Below are 17,375 nucleotides of genomic sequence, written 5' to 3'. Positions count from 1 at the left end.
CAACAACACTTCCCACCTCAGTGGGAGGTACATCACTTGGCGAGCCACTATCATGCAACACATTCTCTAGTTCGCCAATCATACTAGAAAAAGGGAACATCTCTGACGCTGCTACTACACCAGTAACCCTCTCAAACGAGTCAGGGTGATTTACCTCTGTGCAAAATCGGCTTTCCCACAACTTCCAGAAGTGAGCAAAGTCTCTCCCCAATATTGCATCATACATTAAGCCATGTGCCAAACCCACAGATACTATCACGGAACCACATGATGTCTCAATCTAACAGAGCCTCTACACGGTTGCCTTCTACAGTAAGTAAACACATGTGCTTATCAGTCTCAGCCCGACGGTCAGCAGTACAGGCTGGCTGTGCAAAGAAAGACCCCCTGTGGTATACATGAGCAGTATCACATTACATAGGTTCAGAGGTAAATGGACAATTAGCTGCAATATGGCTGAAGCCACCACATCGGAAACACTGAATCACATTAAAATCTAGTCTTTTACAGGGAAGGAACCTTCCTGGCCTGGCTGGCCTGTCTCCAGGTTCCTCACCCTCAGTCTTAGGTACATTCCATCACCCAGCACCCTTCTCCCCTGGAACAGTCTTACCAGTGCCGATGGGAGTTCGCCGATGCACCATCGGGGCTTGGTGGGGCAGACTCAACAGCTCCTCAGCTGCCATGTACCTCTCCACCAGTTCGACTAGCTGGTCTGCGGACTTAGGGTCTGCATGGCTCACCCACTTGCACAGAGATGCAGGTAGCAATCGCAGATACCGGTCCATCATGACTCTTTCCACAATCTGTGGTCCTGTCAGTGTCTGCAGCCATTTTGTGGTTAGATGGACGAGGTCATGCATCTGTGAGCGTGGAGGTTTTTTCCATTTGGAACTCCCAGCGGTGGACTTGTTGGGCCCGAACAAATGAGGTGACTCTCAAGCGGGTTAGGATCTCCCATTTTAACTTTGCATAGTCCTTGGCATCATCCAGGCATAAATCATAGAAGGCCTTTTGTGGTTCTCCAGACAGGAAGGGTGCCACAAGACTTGCCCACTGCTCTTTAGGCCACTTCTCTCTTTCGGCGGTTCTTTCAAAGACCGTAAGGTAAGCCTCCACATCATCACACTGGATCATCTTTTGCAGAAAGTGACTGGCCCGTATGGTGTTAGTGGTAGTAAGAAGAGTAGGGGAAGCATCTCCAGACTGGACTACAAGCTGTTGTACCACCTCTTTTATGGCCTGGCTGCTTTCTGCTATAGCCTGGCGGGTTTCCTCGATGGTGTCTTGTTGTTGCCTCTGAGCTGCCTCCAAGGCCAATAGTTTCACCTGTTTGGATTCCTGCTGAGCTCTGGTAGCTTCCTGCTGAGCCCTGGTAGCTTCTTGCTGAATTTTGTTTGTTTCCTGCTGAGCTGCCGTAGCTTGGAGCAAGGCCTTTACAACGTCCTCCATGTTGTCTTTAGGGGTAGGCTGAAAGCAGAACCTGGCCTCTCTGAGCATCTGCTGACGCCACCCTCATGGATTCCACAACTTCGTGTCTTTCCCTTTAAATTTTAAAGGATTTTTTTTTTCTTGCTGTCATTTCAGTGTGTGATTGCCCGCATTCTCCACCAATTGTGATAAGGTTGGGGTAGTGGGTCCCTCTCCTGGGGTAGATGGACACCACCTTACACACAGCAGCCAGGAAACAGCACTCCAGTCGTGGATTTTCGTGCAAGCTGGACGGTGCCAGTTTTTATTGTGCAATTTCAACAATCAAATAAACAAAACATAAAATAAACCCTAGCCCGGCTGGACACTAACTAGACAGCAAGTTCCCTATCTAACAGAACACTAAACAAAATCCCCATCCACAGTACCTTCTGGTTTACAGCCAACAGTGTCTCAGAGCAAGCTAACCTGCGGCCTGCTCTCCCAGGTATGAGAAACTCAGCTACAACTGAACACAGCTTAAATCAGCCAGTTCCAGGTGTAAGCCCTAATAAGCCTGCTACCAGGCTGAAAAGGCCCAAAAGTGGCCTGTGGATGGAGCCCTCCCTCTCCTCACATCCACACCCCCAGGACCCAAACCGGCTTTTCCAAAAGACCAATACTCTGGTCTGTTTACAAAACAGACTTCTCCTGGGGGGTTTTAGAATACATAGGCCAAAAACCTAGGATGAACGTACCTGCCATTGACCACTTTACCAGTGCTTCTATCACAATATATATGTGCTGAAAAATAAGAGACGTGCGCCTAATTGTGTAGTATTTAAAGTAAAGCAATCTGTGCTCAAAGTAAGTATTGTGCGTACCAAAAATATAATGTTTAAAATCTTATCTGATGTCCAGGTAACACTCCTATGGTCAGGAAGCATGTGATGCCAATATGTTCTGGATATTAATCCAAGGGATTATAACCACTTGAATAAACCTTAAAGAGAGGTCTTAAAACAAGCCCATGAACGCAATATGGTGTAGTATTTTCTTATGCAAACATAATATATATAGCGTTTTGTGAAAATATAAAATAAAATGTGCTACATTGTAAAAGAAAATTAGTTTCACTTTGGGTTAAACTACTTGTCCCTTCCACACAGTCAATTTTATGGATCATGCCAAAAGTCAGCCTAATAGCTCACTAGGATATAGTAACATCACTCGGGTAATTTGTGATGTCAGCAGATTCTAGTGATAAGTGATACTGTAGGCCAGCGGTTCACTACGTTTATTGTATTGTGATACACCTGTCACAAAATTAATTTTATCATGACACACACCAATGTTAAAATTAGAGATATGTGCGGACCCCTGTGCTTTGGTTTAGGTTCTAATTCATCATCGTGTTTTGGTAAAACCAACCTCAAATGTTTTGGTTCAGATTTGGTTTTGGATTCCTTTAAAATCGATTAATAAAAATAATCAATAAAAAAATTGATAAGGACAGCTAAAATAATGTAATTTGGACCTGTTTACATGCAATACAAACTTGAGTTTGGTTTTTAAATTTGAGTTCCAAACATACAGCAGACCCAAGCCGGGACTCTGTTCCTCTCTAAACTCCAAAGTGATTCCTAACTGGGACTCGACTCAGAACCCCTAAGTTCAAGTGTGTTTGTTTTTTCAGGATAACCGAACTGTATATCTCTAGTTAAAATACAGTATGAGAAGAAATGTCACAGACCCCTGGGCTTAATCCTTGGTGCCTTTTACAGACAGGCTGCAAGCCTGTACCACAATATTAATGACAGCCCCACGAATATTATAATTATTCAAAGTTAAGTCTGTTTGCTAAAAAATTACTTTTTTCCATAAAAAACATTACTAATAGTTCTAACAGTAAAGTGCTACACTAGTTACCATGAAAGGCAATTTTGATTAGATCTTTGACTGACTAAAGTATGGAAGGCTTGTTAGGGTGGCAGGTCTCAAAGTCTCCCCTGGTCAAAGAAAAAAAGAAATGGGGAGGTGAAATTTTTTTTAAATAAACTAAAAGAAAAAAACAAACAAACACACACACACACACACACACACACATAGGCCTACCAAGTCAGCTGCTTTCATGAATACCAATAATTAAGACAGAAGTCCGAATATGTGGTATTCTCATAATTGGGAGAACAGAACAATAAAAGTTTTGGTACATTTAAAAAAAAAAAAAAATTGCGGTAAGAATTCCAGAACTTAAAATGTTTTGCAATTTTGCACATTTTCCCTAATTCTCATTAGAAGAGAAAAATAAACTAGTGAGCCAATAAACTAATGTCTTTTGAAATAAACAATAAAAAGTTCACATTTAGGCTTAAATTTACTAAGCAGCCGTTCCTCTGCAATTTTGTCCCTGAAAATGAAATTTGCGACAATATTAAAAGCAAAACCAGGGGTGATTCGCATTATTATTGCTGTTTTAAATTTTGAGATCAAAAAGGATCAGCGGCAATCAAAAGCAGCCACTTTGTACAGTGTTTCCCAATTCCAGCCCTCAGGGACCTCTAACAGCTCATGTTTTACAGATCTCAGTATCACAAGTGAGATAAGTAGCGACACTTGTGGATCTTTTTCAAATGTGTCAGCCAGTAATGGGTACATCTGTGCACCAACTGGGAGTTCTGGTAATGATGCACTGTTAGGGGTCCCAGAGGACTGGGGTTGGGAAACACCTTAGTAGATCTAGACCTTAATCTGAATGGCACTTTGAGGCTGTTTAACCTGCTGCTCAAAAATTGTTATAATAAAACGAATCCTAAAATATATGGGGCACAATGTTGTAGAATCAGTGCTGAATATTGGTTTTGCCTAGAAAAAAAAAACGACTTATTCTATATATGTGAAATGTGAAAGGTACACTAGAAATACTGTTTCCGTATTTATCTTTGGAGATGACCTTGTACCCTTTAGAGGTCTTGTGCTTGGTGATAATAGCACTTCTGATGCGCTCAGACAGCTCTCGTCTTCACATTTGTGACAAAGAGGGAATAAAAAGTCGCCTTTTCAAACATTAACGCCATCATTCATTGGTTAATTCAAGTCAAGTGAGCACTGACAATTTATCACAGGTGACTAATTTATCACACTTGAGTGTAATCTTGCACTTTTTTTTCCAAATTGATTTGAGTTGCTCAAAAGGGAGCCAATAATTGTGACATGAGAATCTTTATTTTGTTTTAGGTTTTCCTCCTATTGCTTTTTCAAATTGTTATTGTTATATTCTTAGCTGTTCTGTGCTAAACATGAGTGTCTATAGGCTCAAACTGTATCACTACATTCCTTTTTCTTAGGAGATATTTTACTTTACAAGATGTACTTAAGGTCAAGGGTGCCTAGAATGTTGGCCAGAACTGTATCCTTCCCAGTTCACTCTCCAGCTGTTCTCCCGTTCCCCTTGTAATCGCTTATGGGCAGGGCCATTCACGCTTTTGTTCTTCCCTAGGGTACACATTTATGATGTTGACATTCACAATGTGAATGCCGACAGCTAATTTTAGGGTATTAGGTTGCAGTTAGGTTTAGTTGACAAGTCTTTGGAAAGCCTAATTGTTGACATGCCAAATGTCAACATTCAAAATGTCAACATTCTGGCAGTGTCGACATTGCGAAAGAAGGAATTTCACATCTAAATTCTGCCCATGTTGACATTCTGAAATATCTTTACATTCTGGTGTCGACATTCTGAATGTTGACTCCTATACCACACCTGTTCCCTAGCACTATCCTTGTCACCAGTGCTCCATTTTCTCCTCCCATTCAGTGACTCTGTTTGATTGCCCAGATGTTGGATACGGGATGATTTAGCATTGAATCAATTTTTTCTGTATGTTCCTGCTAGCTTTAGTGAGTTTCCCTACTCCTGCAACCAGTGGCGTCCCTCCCCGTGGTGGCACCCAGGGCATTGAGGGTTGTAGTGCGCGCGGTGGAGCCACGCGTCGGCAACAAAGAAAAATGGCTGTGCGGCCCGCACCCCCCTTGTGACGCCACTGCCTGCAACCTCTCCTACCCAGTGTTCTGTGCTGTGTGGTTGCTATGTAATGCTTTGATCTGCCCTTTCATATTGTATTTATGCTGATACCCCTTTAAGGTTTATAATGTATATGTTAAACGGTGCTGTGTACACTTTGTGGTGACTTCAAAACAAAAAATTTAATAATATATCTGCTGTTATTTTATTACTTGTTTAAATAGTTTCAGGCAGTTTTGCTATTATCTTTTGTATTTAATTGAATCATGCCTGTGGTCTTCCTTATTCTATCTGTATTTTTTACATGTATTTATTTTATTCCCAGAGAGATCTATGATAATCCACATATAACGGAAATACCAGCAAATGCATTTCAAGAAATGAACAATGAGTCTCTAACACTGTAAGTGGAACAGAATAAAAAAAAATTCCTACACTGTGGGCCTGATTCAGAGCCGGACGCTATTTGCGCTCGCTCGTTCAGAAAAAGGGGCCGGATATTTAAATAGAGTACTCGCCCTTTGCGGTCTGTTGACGCCTCTATGTCTGAACAAGCGAACAAAACATGCGCTCGCTTTTTTTTTAAAAATGCCCCCTGGCCGCTCGCATCCTACGTCATCTCCGCTATTTATTTGATTAATCGAGTACATCGAAAGGCGTATGAACTGCTCGCAGTGCTTGTGGTAGCATTTTCCTACCGCAATCATGCAAGCAGTTCAGGCTAAAAGACAACCAAGTGACGTGGTCGATGACGCTGCTTTGTTAATTATGCACACCCATAAAGCACCCGTTTTGACCTTTAAGCACGCCTGCGTACGGACCTCCACTCCCCGTTTTCAAGCACCTTCCCCTGTTACCACGCACATACGCCTCATTCTGTCACTCAAATTACCAGGCATTCGTTATTTTGCGAGCACACAATTTCCGACCGCAATGACTGGTTCGCGCATGCGTATTACAACCCGTACGCATGCACAGTTGTGCGAACATCGCTCGGAGCTAACAAGCGGCTCTGAATCAGGCCCTGTATCTGTAATTGTAGAAAGATTATGTGACAATGTGACAGACTTTGAAAGAATCAGTTCTGGAAGAAACGATTAAAGGGGATGCAATCGGGAAACCGGCTGACGTGATCCCAACAGCCGGCTTCCCGACTGCTTTATCCCGGCGTGGGTTAAGTGACAGGCATCTAAATCTAGACGCCTGACATTTTCCTGACGCCAGGAGCAGACAGCCGCGGGGGAGAGGGTTAGGTTTAGCGCACCCAGGGGGATTTAGGGTTAGGCACCCCCCCGGGAGGGTTAAGGTTAGGCTAGGGGGAGGGAGGTCTAGGGTTAGGCACCCCCCTGGGGGACTTAGGTTTAGGCAGCGGGGATGAGGGGGGTTAGGGTTAGGCACTTACAGGGGGGATTAGTGTTAGGCACTTGGGGGGGAGGTTAGGATTAGGCACCCCTAAGGAGGGTTAGGGTTAGGGGGGTTAGGTTAGGTTACTTATTACTTACCTTAGGACGATCGGGATTTCCAGCGCTGTCGGGCTGCCGCTGCCGGGATCTGTTCATCTGTCGGGCTGCCGCTGCCGGGAATCGAACCATGCGGCCGGCAGTATTTCATACCGATTCCGATTAAAGGTACCTAAAACATAAGAGGAAGTGACAATTAAGAAAAATTATGCTGTAAATTTACTTAGTTTATAAAAAAAATTGTCCACATTTGGGCAACCGCTTCATAACAAAACAACAAAAGCACGTAGGGAGCGCAATTAAAAATACATTGTATCATAATTTTAATAAGAATACTTGTTCACAAACAATATAAACATAATAAAAAACCACCTATTATGACTTATTATGGCCAATATAAAAAAATATATATAGTAGTCCTGAGAACAAAAGAATGTCCACTTTAAATTAGGGCTCTGGTATTGTTTAGCTTTGGTAGAGATCCACATTCATTTTAAAAGATGGCATATGGTCCAATCAGCTATTTGTACTTAGACAGAATTAAGAGCTAGCAGCATGCGTTGTACTCAACCTCCCCACCATATAGTCAGCTCACCACTTATGCAGAGGTCGCCCACAGATTGCAGTCCCAGTGCGGCGACAGTGGGAGAACAGGTCCTAGGCACGCTCACCACCAACCATAGGGATCGATTACCTGATACAGACTTGGTAGCTGATTGGAACATATGCCATCTTTTAAAATAAATGTGGATCCCTACCAATGCTATACAATACCGGAGCTCCTAATTTAAAGTGGACTTTCTTTTGTTCTCAGGACTATATATTTATTACATATTGGCCACAATAGGTGTTTTTTTATTATGTTTATATCAAATTTTTGTTTGTGAACAAGTATTTTTATGAAAATTATCATATAATGTATTTTTAATTGTGCTCCCTACTGTATGTGCTTTTGTTGTTTTCTATTTAATTGTAGTATTCCAGAATACTTATGGGGAGCTGCATGGTAGGAACAATCAGCACCTGTGTTCTTAGTATTTATTTTGTGTCTGATTTTTGTTATTGTATGGTCATAACAAAACGGCCTCTCCCACCCAATATTAACTTTAGATGCATATAAATAAATAATATAAGAGATTCAATAGCAGTGATTAACTTGCTTGATAGTCAACAATAATGTAGTTCTATAAAGAAGAACATGTGAGCGACAGACACAATTGGAAGGAATGAATGCTGTAGCTGACCGTTGCACGTTTCAGCATTTTTTTAGTGGACAGCTAGTGTTTTTCATGTAAACAATCGAAGAGTAGTTACCTCTCATCGGTCAATTGACTTTGTAGCTGTGCACAATTAGCTGCTCAGATTTAATTGCCCTGTAGAAGACTATATAGAGATGTTTGTGACCTGTAAACTGTCCTCCTTATATATGGTCACAAGTACCAGCTACTGCTTTAATAAAGTTGTGTACAAGGCTGCTGAGACAGCTCAGGGCCTGGGTACTGAAGGGGACATGGCCAAATCTGGCGGCCACGCCCATGACAGAAAATAATTATGTAAAATACAATGTGTGTGCACTGGGAAGCGGCACCATGCACTGCAAAGGGGGACATATGACATATGTCCCTCTCAGCTTGCTGGCCCAGGCCCCTCCAACAGGCTTGGGTAATCTCGGCGCTCCTGGTTGTGTAGGGCTGTGGGCATCAAGTGGATATCTATTTTTAGATTTGTTGGACAGGATTCAATTCAAGTGGCAACACTCACCAAAATGTACAAATCACAAAAGTCAAGAAGTTCATTCATCCAGGCTACCAGCTGAAGTTCCTGCAATGAGGACACAACTCATGATTGGAAGGGCATTCCAACATCTGGTGGACAACTATAAGGATGAATGTTGCCTCCTTTGGTCAATCGTTCCCTACCAGTGCACACACAAAAAAGGTACCAATGACCCAGTCCTCTAAATTCTTTATAACATTGCCCATTCCACAGAGACAATGGTCCCATGACATCACGGATTCAATCACTGACCTATCCAGCTCACAAGATAACACTATCAACTTGGTGATAGTGGCTCACAAGCAAGTCTAGTCCACAGCCTTCAAAAAATACACGGTTGGCACTCCATCTATCCCAGATCTTCTCCAAAGAGGCCCTCAAGCTACACAGTCTTCTCTTGGAGATCATCTGCTGTACAAACAGGTCAACAGTTTCTGGCTAACTTTTGTAGGGCATTCAGCAAGGGACTGGGAATTTAAATCCATTTCTTGTCTGGGTGCCACTCCCAGTCAAATGGTCAGACTGTGCGAACCAATTCCTATGAGTAATGCCTCCCTTTGTATTGGATGCAGAGTTCTAACAAAAGAACCTGATGCAGGAATCCACTCAGGTATCCCAATCTACTGTACACATGATTTCTACTCAGTGGTCTACCCATTTTTTCATTGAACTTTCTAGGGTTCCTTCTGCAGGCATGTAAGTGCAGAATCTCCAGTGTCTGTAGAAGAGGCTAAAGATAGTAGATCTAACAAAAATGGGTTTGTAACCCAAAGGAGATGGGGTAGGTATTCTCAGTGGTTGCTAAAGTGTGACTCTCCATACTCATCATCATCCTGAAGGTATCCTCACTCAAACCGGGCTATAAGTATATCAGTCTATAACCAATTATATGGAAGAAAATTCCTTACAGATCCACCTAATGTTTCACGTATCCATACTAAACCTTGTGGTCAAGGACTGGTTTCCTGTAGAGGGCCACCATGATCTAGTAGTGGCGAGCAGTACCTGGTGAACTGGAAGGGCTTTGGTCCTGAGGACGGCTCTTGGATAAAGTTGACTGATTTTCTCACAACCGCTCTGCTTGACTAACTCTTCTGCTTGCTTCCCACAAAGCACAGAGGACAGCATACAGAGTCTGCTCTTAAAGGGGGAGGTGAGCACCGAAAGTCACTCCTGAAGATGGCAGGTGACAACGCACTATCATTCCTGAAAATTGCAGGAATGAGGAAAGATCTGCCACTATACCAGCTACAGAAGACAGACGGGAGTGCACCATCAACCCTGAAAATTGAACATTATTTTTACTAATTACAAATCATCACTTTGCTAAAGGTCAGGTCAACTAGAATTAACAAACTGGAATTTAGATTCCCTACTGGTGGTTCCAAGAATCAACTTTTTTTTCATCCCTATGTTTGCTATAATGACCCCCAAGCTATCTTAAGATACTGAGTTTCACTAAAGTAATCATCAACCAAAAATCATAGGGATACAGTTTGAAAGCATGGGCCATAACGTGATGTAGTTATGTGACCGGCGGCCACAAGGCAGCCGATCACAATCCCGACAGCAGAATGCCGGTTTAAGGCATGCCTCATTTTTAACATTGCTGCTTAATACATTTATTTATTATCAGTTATTTATATAGCGCACACATATTCTACAGCGCTTTACAGAGAATCTTTGGGCATTCACATCGGTCCCTGCCCTAGCGGAGCTTATAATCTATATTCTCTACACATGCGCACACACATACCCAGTAGGGTTAATTTGTGTTGGGAGCCAGTTAACCTACCAGTATATTTTTGGAGTGTGGGAGGAAACCGGAGCACCCGGAGGAAACCCACGCAAACACAGGGAGAATATATAAACTCCACACAGTTAGGGCCGTGGTGGGAATTGAACCCATGACCTCAGTGCTGTGAGGCAGTAACGCTAACCATTACATTTGCTTTGTTGTGGGGGCTGAAGCTTAAGTATTCTAAATCAAGAGATTGTTTTTACTTGTCCCCACTCACATTAAACAATTAATAACAATGAATTTTGGCTCATTGTGAAGAGATCACTACTGAATGTAGCTTTTTTGTATTAAATATTACTCGCTCCACTCATTGTATAAAAAGAACTGCTCACCCTTGTACAGAACACTAAAAACGTAACTGTCTCCTCTTAAGATTTCTTCAATTAACAGAATTCACACTATAAAGATATCAGGACTTCTGTAGTTCTATAGCAACCTTCTAGTTCTCATTATTAGCAAAGAGTGATCTACTTTCCAGACATATTTAATTTAAAAATGGGCCAACTGACATCTTAGGATGAGAAGTAAGGTTTATTCATGAAAGATGAGGCTTTTTATATTGTAACACAATCCCATAACTAAAGTCCTTATTGGTCCAAGGCCATAGGGAGGTCTGTGCGAGCGTTGCTGTTGCCCAGGGCCCAAAGGGCAACACCATCTATGCCCCAGGGCCCCTGTGGCTAGCAGGGGGCCTGGAATGACAGCTCGCGGCCAGTAGCGCTGCTTTAGTGCTGCCTGGACCACCCAGGCTGTTCTCCTTTTCTACTGTCCCGCCCTCCTCCCTTGAGGTCACAGCTTCAGGGATGGGGCCAGAACAGGGCGGCAATGAGCCCCGCTCCACTGCTGAATTGGACAGCTATGGAAAATAGATGAATACCCTTTTAGTATTTAATGTATCTTACCTAAAATCTGATGGTAATTATTAAACAACAAAGCCTACCATCTAGACGAAATATATGGTGAAGTCAGATAATTTAGCATGATCCCCAGAACCCATTCTTGCCATCTTCGATGGAAAACTTTTTTAGTGGGTATAGATGGGCTGAGTTCGAATCAACTATTTTGGGATGGTAGATTCACCTTGTTCGGTGGAATCATGTATCCTACTGAGATATTAGGCCCCAGTGTTGACTTTTGCAGATACTATATTTTGTTAAGGGATGCTTTTATGGCGAGGATCATGCTTCCATGGTCAACTGGATATTTGTAGTATTGTCATTGGTATAGTCAATCTTTAATGCACTGCACATAGACATTAAACCTACATTTGCCTAGAAAAGTGAGGAAAATCATAAACTTTCAAATAGCTGTCTGAATCACTTGTTCAAATATCCAAAGGTAGTTCCAATTTTAAATTTATGGAAACCTACATGAAGGTTTGGAATAGTGCTTATTTAGTTTCCGCAAGGTTCCTACATCTATTCCCATATTGTGACTCGAGTTTCTATTTTAAGGTTGTCCTGACGAAGAGACTAAGAGGAGATCCACATTAGGCTTCTAAAAAACAAGAGTGGAGGTGTTGATCACAGCAACCAGATTTTAGGTATAATTTATTTAGTAGATTCTAGGAAATGACTAGAACTGTAATAGTTAGTTGCCAAGGACAACACCTCCCTTTCCCTTTTGTAAACCTACTCCTCCAAGTCGCATATATTGGGTCTTGTTCAGTGTCCAAACGGCCCTTAACTGTATATCACACTGCAAGTAAAATGTCACTGCTTGCGACTACAGTGATGGACTTTGACCTGTGAGCAGTGGGACTCAGATGCACGTGCAGTTTACAGATAATAGCTCAACTGCGAAAATATCGGCATAGCGCACAACTCTGAATCAGGGCCAAAACACTAGCATGCACTCACAGGGAAACCTGTACAAATGGCAGTAATGCATTTGATCCTCTAAGTAAAAGTGCAAGTAGACTAGCAAATGGGCGATAACCTGGCACCACAGAAGGAAAGTTTGAGAATTAGTGGAAAAGTCTGCGACAGACACTTCCCAAGGACTAACACGGACTGGTATTAATAATACAAAAGATACTGGTTGCTGTAAAATATTAGTGGGCCTTGAGCAAAGATCATATTAGCAGCACTTTCTGCTTTGTAAATGTATAACAAACTTATAGGATCTTGAGTTTGATGGAGAATAGCTCAAATATAAGCATATTGGGCAGTATGGTGGCACAATCATGCTGGGACCATAAATTACAACCAGAGCACTGTCTGCATGCACATCCATAGGCTTTGAGCAGAAATCAGACTCATCCTGCAAAGTTGCCAGAATCCTTTCCGGTGACACTCACGGGTTACCTAATTGGCTCATTTGTCTGTGTTTCTCCATGCAGTAGGGAATCGGCACAGGTGTGGAAGGTTAAATATTGTCTGTTAAACCCTGCATAATATGTAGGCACTAGATTGTACTGTTTCCACTGTGTGAGGGTTGATTACACTTAGAATATCTGCTAGGATATGGATTATCATCATTTATTTATATAGAGCCACAAGTGTTTCGTAGCACCTTACAAAGTACATAAACAAATAGGTGGCCAGTGACTTACAATACAATGCAGGAAAAGGACATGGATAATATACATTGCTACATTAGCGACCATAACACCCACATCAGCAGCAGAGCATAAGCAACCAAGTGTTAGGTGCCCTAGAGGGGAAGTAAGAAGTAGATGAAAGTGAAGTAGGGAGAAGCACAAGAGGGTTGAGGGCCCTGTTCGTGAGAGCTTACATTCTAATAGGGAGGGGCAGACAAACAGGTATGACACAGATGGGGTAGACGGGGAGGAAGGAGCATGTAGCAGCAAGTTAGGATGAGAGCTGGAAGGCTTTAATGAAGTAGTGGGTCTTGAGAGCCCGTTTCAATGATTGTAGAGAGGTGGAGAGTCTGATGGGGAGAGGGAGAGAGTTCCAAAGTGGGGGAGCAGCGCGGGCAAAACCTTGGAGGCGGGAGTGGGAGAAAGTAAGCAGTTGGCATTAGTTGAACAAAGAGGGCGTGCAGGAGTGAAGGGAGATGAGATCAGAGATGTAAATGGGAGAAGATTGGGTGAGGGCTTTGTAAGTGAGCGTGAGAACCTTGAATTGGGTTCTGAAAGGGAAGGGGAGCCAGTGGAGGGCTTGTAGGAGAGGGGAGGCAGATGTAGAGCGTTTGGAGAGGAAGATAAGCTGTGCAGCAGCATTGAGGACAGACTGGAGAGGAGAGAGATGGAGTTTGGGGAGGCCAGATAGGAGGAGGTTACAGTAGTCCAATCTGGAGATGATCAGAGAGTGTATGAGGGTTTTAGTAGATTCCTGGGTGAGATAAGGTTTGATCTTGGAAATATTTTTGAGATGGAAATGACAGGACTGCGAGAGGTTCTGGATATGTGGTTGTAGGAGAGGGATGAGGTGGATAACTCCAAGACAGCTATAGTTTCAGTGCTTGAATTTCACGAGGACACCAAATTGCTGGTTAAAGCTAAGAGTGGGTTTAGATAGAGGACTTGTATTAAGGAGATATAAGGTTTAGGATTAAGACTATTAAATTAAGGATGTTGTATTTTAAGCAACATTGTACAGTACAACTGACATGTTTGATCCTGGCGAATAATGATCTAATGATGTTTGTGGAGTGTAATTAAGACTTTAACATAATACTGTATACCAACCCCTTCAATTACAAGGTTATACTGTTGTGTATTTATCAGGGAGTAATTATCCTGCCCACAGTAGATTTAGGCACTTTATAGTGTATTTAGCCAGGAGTAATTATCCTGCCCACAGTAGATTCAGGCACGTTATAGTGTATTTATCAGGGAGTAATTATCCTGCAGACAGTAGATTCAGGCACTTTATAGTGTATTTATCAGGGAGTAATTATCCTGCCCACAGTAGATTCAGGCACTTTATAGTGTATTTAGCAAGGAGTAATTATCCTGCCCACAGTAGATTCAGGCACTTTATAGTGTATTTATCAGGGAGTAATTATCCTGCCCACAGTAGATTCAGGCACTTTATAGTGTATTTATCAGGGAGTAAATTATCCTGCCCATAGTAGATTCAGGCACTTTATAGTGTATTTATCAGGGAGTAATATCCTGCCCACAGTAGATTCAGGCACTTTATAGTGTTTTTATCATTGAGTAATTATCTTGCCCACAGTAGATTCAGGCACATTATAGTGTATTTATCAGGGAGTAATTATCCTGCCCACAGTAGATTCAGGCACATTATAGTGTATTTTTCAGGGAGTAATTATCCTGCCCACAGTAGATTCAGGCACTTTATAGTGTATTTATCAGGGAGTAATTATCCTGCCCACAGTAGATTCAGGCACTTTATAGTGTATTTATCAGGGAGTAATTATCCTGCCCACAGTAGATTCAGGCACTTTATAGTGTATTTATCAGGGAGTAATTATCCTGCCCACAGCAGATTCAGGTGCTTTATAGTGTATTTATCAGGGAGTAAATTATCCTGCCCACAGTAGATTCAGGCACTTTATAGTGTATTTATCAGGGAGTAATTATCCTGCCCACAGTAGATTCAGGCACTTTATAAACTGGACCTTTGTACAAAAGCTTAAAAAAAATTTAACCATCATTCTCATGTATCTACACTTCAGGAAACTTTCCAGGAATGGATTTGAAGAAATACAAAACTATGCATTCAATGGAACAAAACTGGATCAATTGTAGGTATAATAATGTCTTTGAAGTCATTTAGCAGTGGTTGCCTATGAAATGTGAGCTTTGAACATTCTGCATATATCACTGCATATGTGAAACATTTATTATTTATCTATTTTCGGGTGGAATACAGCTCAGGAAGTAGAGATTGGATGGGTGGTATGTGTCTGCATCATCCATCTAAGCCACATGGGCGTAGCTCTGAAACAGATCACACTAGCTGTCCAACCCTGAGACCCCCGGAGCCTTGTTATATACTCTACTGTGCAAAATAAAAAATTAAATAATTGCAAAACAGTATGTATAAAATAGAGAAATATAATATAGAAAGTCAGGAACATTCATCATCTGACCTTAGGTAATGTAGATAAATAAAAGTCCCCTTACAAAAGGACACAGTGTACTATTCCAAGGTCAACACATGGTCAACAGGAATCATCGTCCAATGGTTTCATAGTTCTTCTTTTTGACACATCTTGTACTGAACCTATGACAGCTCTGCGCATGATCCCTAAATAGCCTGGACAGTACAAAATGTGCTACTATTAAGAGGCTGACACAATTCGATTCATTACACAGCGTACAGGATAGATTAGCAAAGGGAAATTTGCTGTGTGTTAGAAATCCATTGTGACAATTATTTTGTGCTTTTGCGCAAATATTAGGACATAGGGCCTGATCCCGAGTCGGTCATAGCTTCTGTTATGGACGCAAATAACGGGTTACCATACAGCGCACCCGCAGCAGCGATCTCACGCATCTACGATCAATTCTGAGTCGGATGGATCATCTGTTACGGACACAAAGCGAATATTACCATATAGCGCAGAAGCGATCTCACGCAGTTTTCCCGTACCTACGAACGATTCTGAGTCGGACGGATCATCTGTTACAGATGCAAATAGCAAATATTACCATACAGCACAAAAGCTATCTCACGCATTTTTCCGCGTCTACAATCAATTCTGAGTTGGACGGATTTCTGCTTTGCGTGAATTGGGCTGATGCTGGGAGGCAAGAGATCTGTCTCGTGGGAGTGTCAGGGCGTGTAGCTAAAACTTTTTGTGGTTCTGAATGCTGCTTACGGGGAAGGGCAGCCTGTTACTGACACATCTCTTGCCGCTAGCATGGGTCTGGTGGAAGCGCAAATACTAATGATGACGGTTGCGCGGTTTCCCAAATGAAGATGTATGGGTTCGATGAACAGAATCTCGCATTACCCTAATAAATCAGGCTACCACGGCTTCACGCAAAACCCATCAGTTTTAGTCAGACTCAATATCATGTCCGAAATGAACAAACATCTAATCACCACTAAGTCCTAAAATTTGATAACTCTAATCCTCATAACAGATTGTACTTTGTCATTGTTTATTCAACAAAAAAAAAAACATAAGCCAAGATGAAGAAGCCATGTGTGAAAAAGTAAGTACACCCTTTATGCTACTGTATCATTAATGAAGGTCACCCCAGCCAGGCGCTGCTAATCAGTTGCTCCTCTTTACTTGCTTACAACTGGAATTTTTTAGTGAGAAAATAATATATGTTGTATGCAGGTTACTTAATGACAACAAGAATCTACAACGTTTTCATAACGATGCCTTAAAGGGAGCTACTGGACCAAATCGTTTGTAAGTATAACAATAATTATTTCATAACCCCCACGCCCCAATAACATATCAGTACCATTTAATTTATGCAAGTTTTCCCGTTGATTTTCCATTCAAAATGTAATAGTGTTAATTGCAGTTTTAGTTAATGTAACTCTCATTAAAAAAATAACTTTTCTCCCTGCACCATACATTGAAGATGCTATTTATTATTGAATTGGGCCTCCGTACGTACCTGTACTGGTGCTGGCCTCAACAGTTATTACCAGAGGACTTACGACTCTTTTCTGCCTAACTAATATTCGATGTAACTCGTATCTAAAAGGTCCTGCTGGCTGTCTCTGCCTAGGTATTGTGCACTATACTGTATCATAATGGTACACAACAGTATTGTATTTAATTATAGTTGCTGTGACATACACTACAGAATAGTGAGACAAGAACAGCCAGCCAGCATCCTGGAGATCTGTCATGTCATTGAGGAGCAAAAAAAACAGAGGTCAGACTTTAAACAAAGGTATAGTTCTTGCGCCACTAGATGGGGTCAATAAATGTTCATATATCAAGAAAAAGGTTAAGAGGAATTTATAATTCTACGAATTATCCAGCAACTCCAGTCAAT

The 17,375-nt window shown here is 41.8% G+C and overlaps 1 protein-coding gene across 1 annotated transcript in view; it reads left to right on the top strand.

Moving 5' to 3' along the window:
* Positions 1 to 17,375, top strand: part of LOC148501292 (lutropin-choriogonadotropic hormone receptor-like) — a 216,859-nt gene that overhangs the window by 137,658 nt on the left and 61,826 nt on the right. Inside the window, exons 6-8 of the mRNA XM_088450689.1 lie at positions 5,760 to 5,837; positions 15,080 to 15,148; positions 16,700 to 16,774. Coding sequence (XP_088306815.1) covers positions 5,760 to 5,837; positions 15,080 to 15,148; positions 16,700 to 16,774 — 222 coding nt within the window. The remainder of the gene's footprint in view (positions 1 to 5,759; positions 5,838 to 15,079; positions 15,149 to 16,699; positions 16,775 to 17,375) is intronic.

The sequence above is a fragment of the Taudactylus pleione genome, unplaced genomic scaffold, assembly GCF_031769625.1.
Source record: "Taudactylus pleione unplaced genomic scaffold, aTauple2 ptg000522l, whole genome shotgun sequence".
Classification (NCBI taxonomy): Eukaryota; Metazoa; Chordata; class Amphibia; order Anura; family Myobatrachidae; genus Taudactylus; species Taudactylus pleione.
Note: the sequence above shows the minus strand (reverse complement) of the source record. Positions and strands in the feature narration are given on the sequence as shown.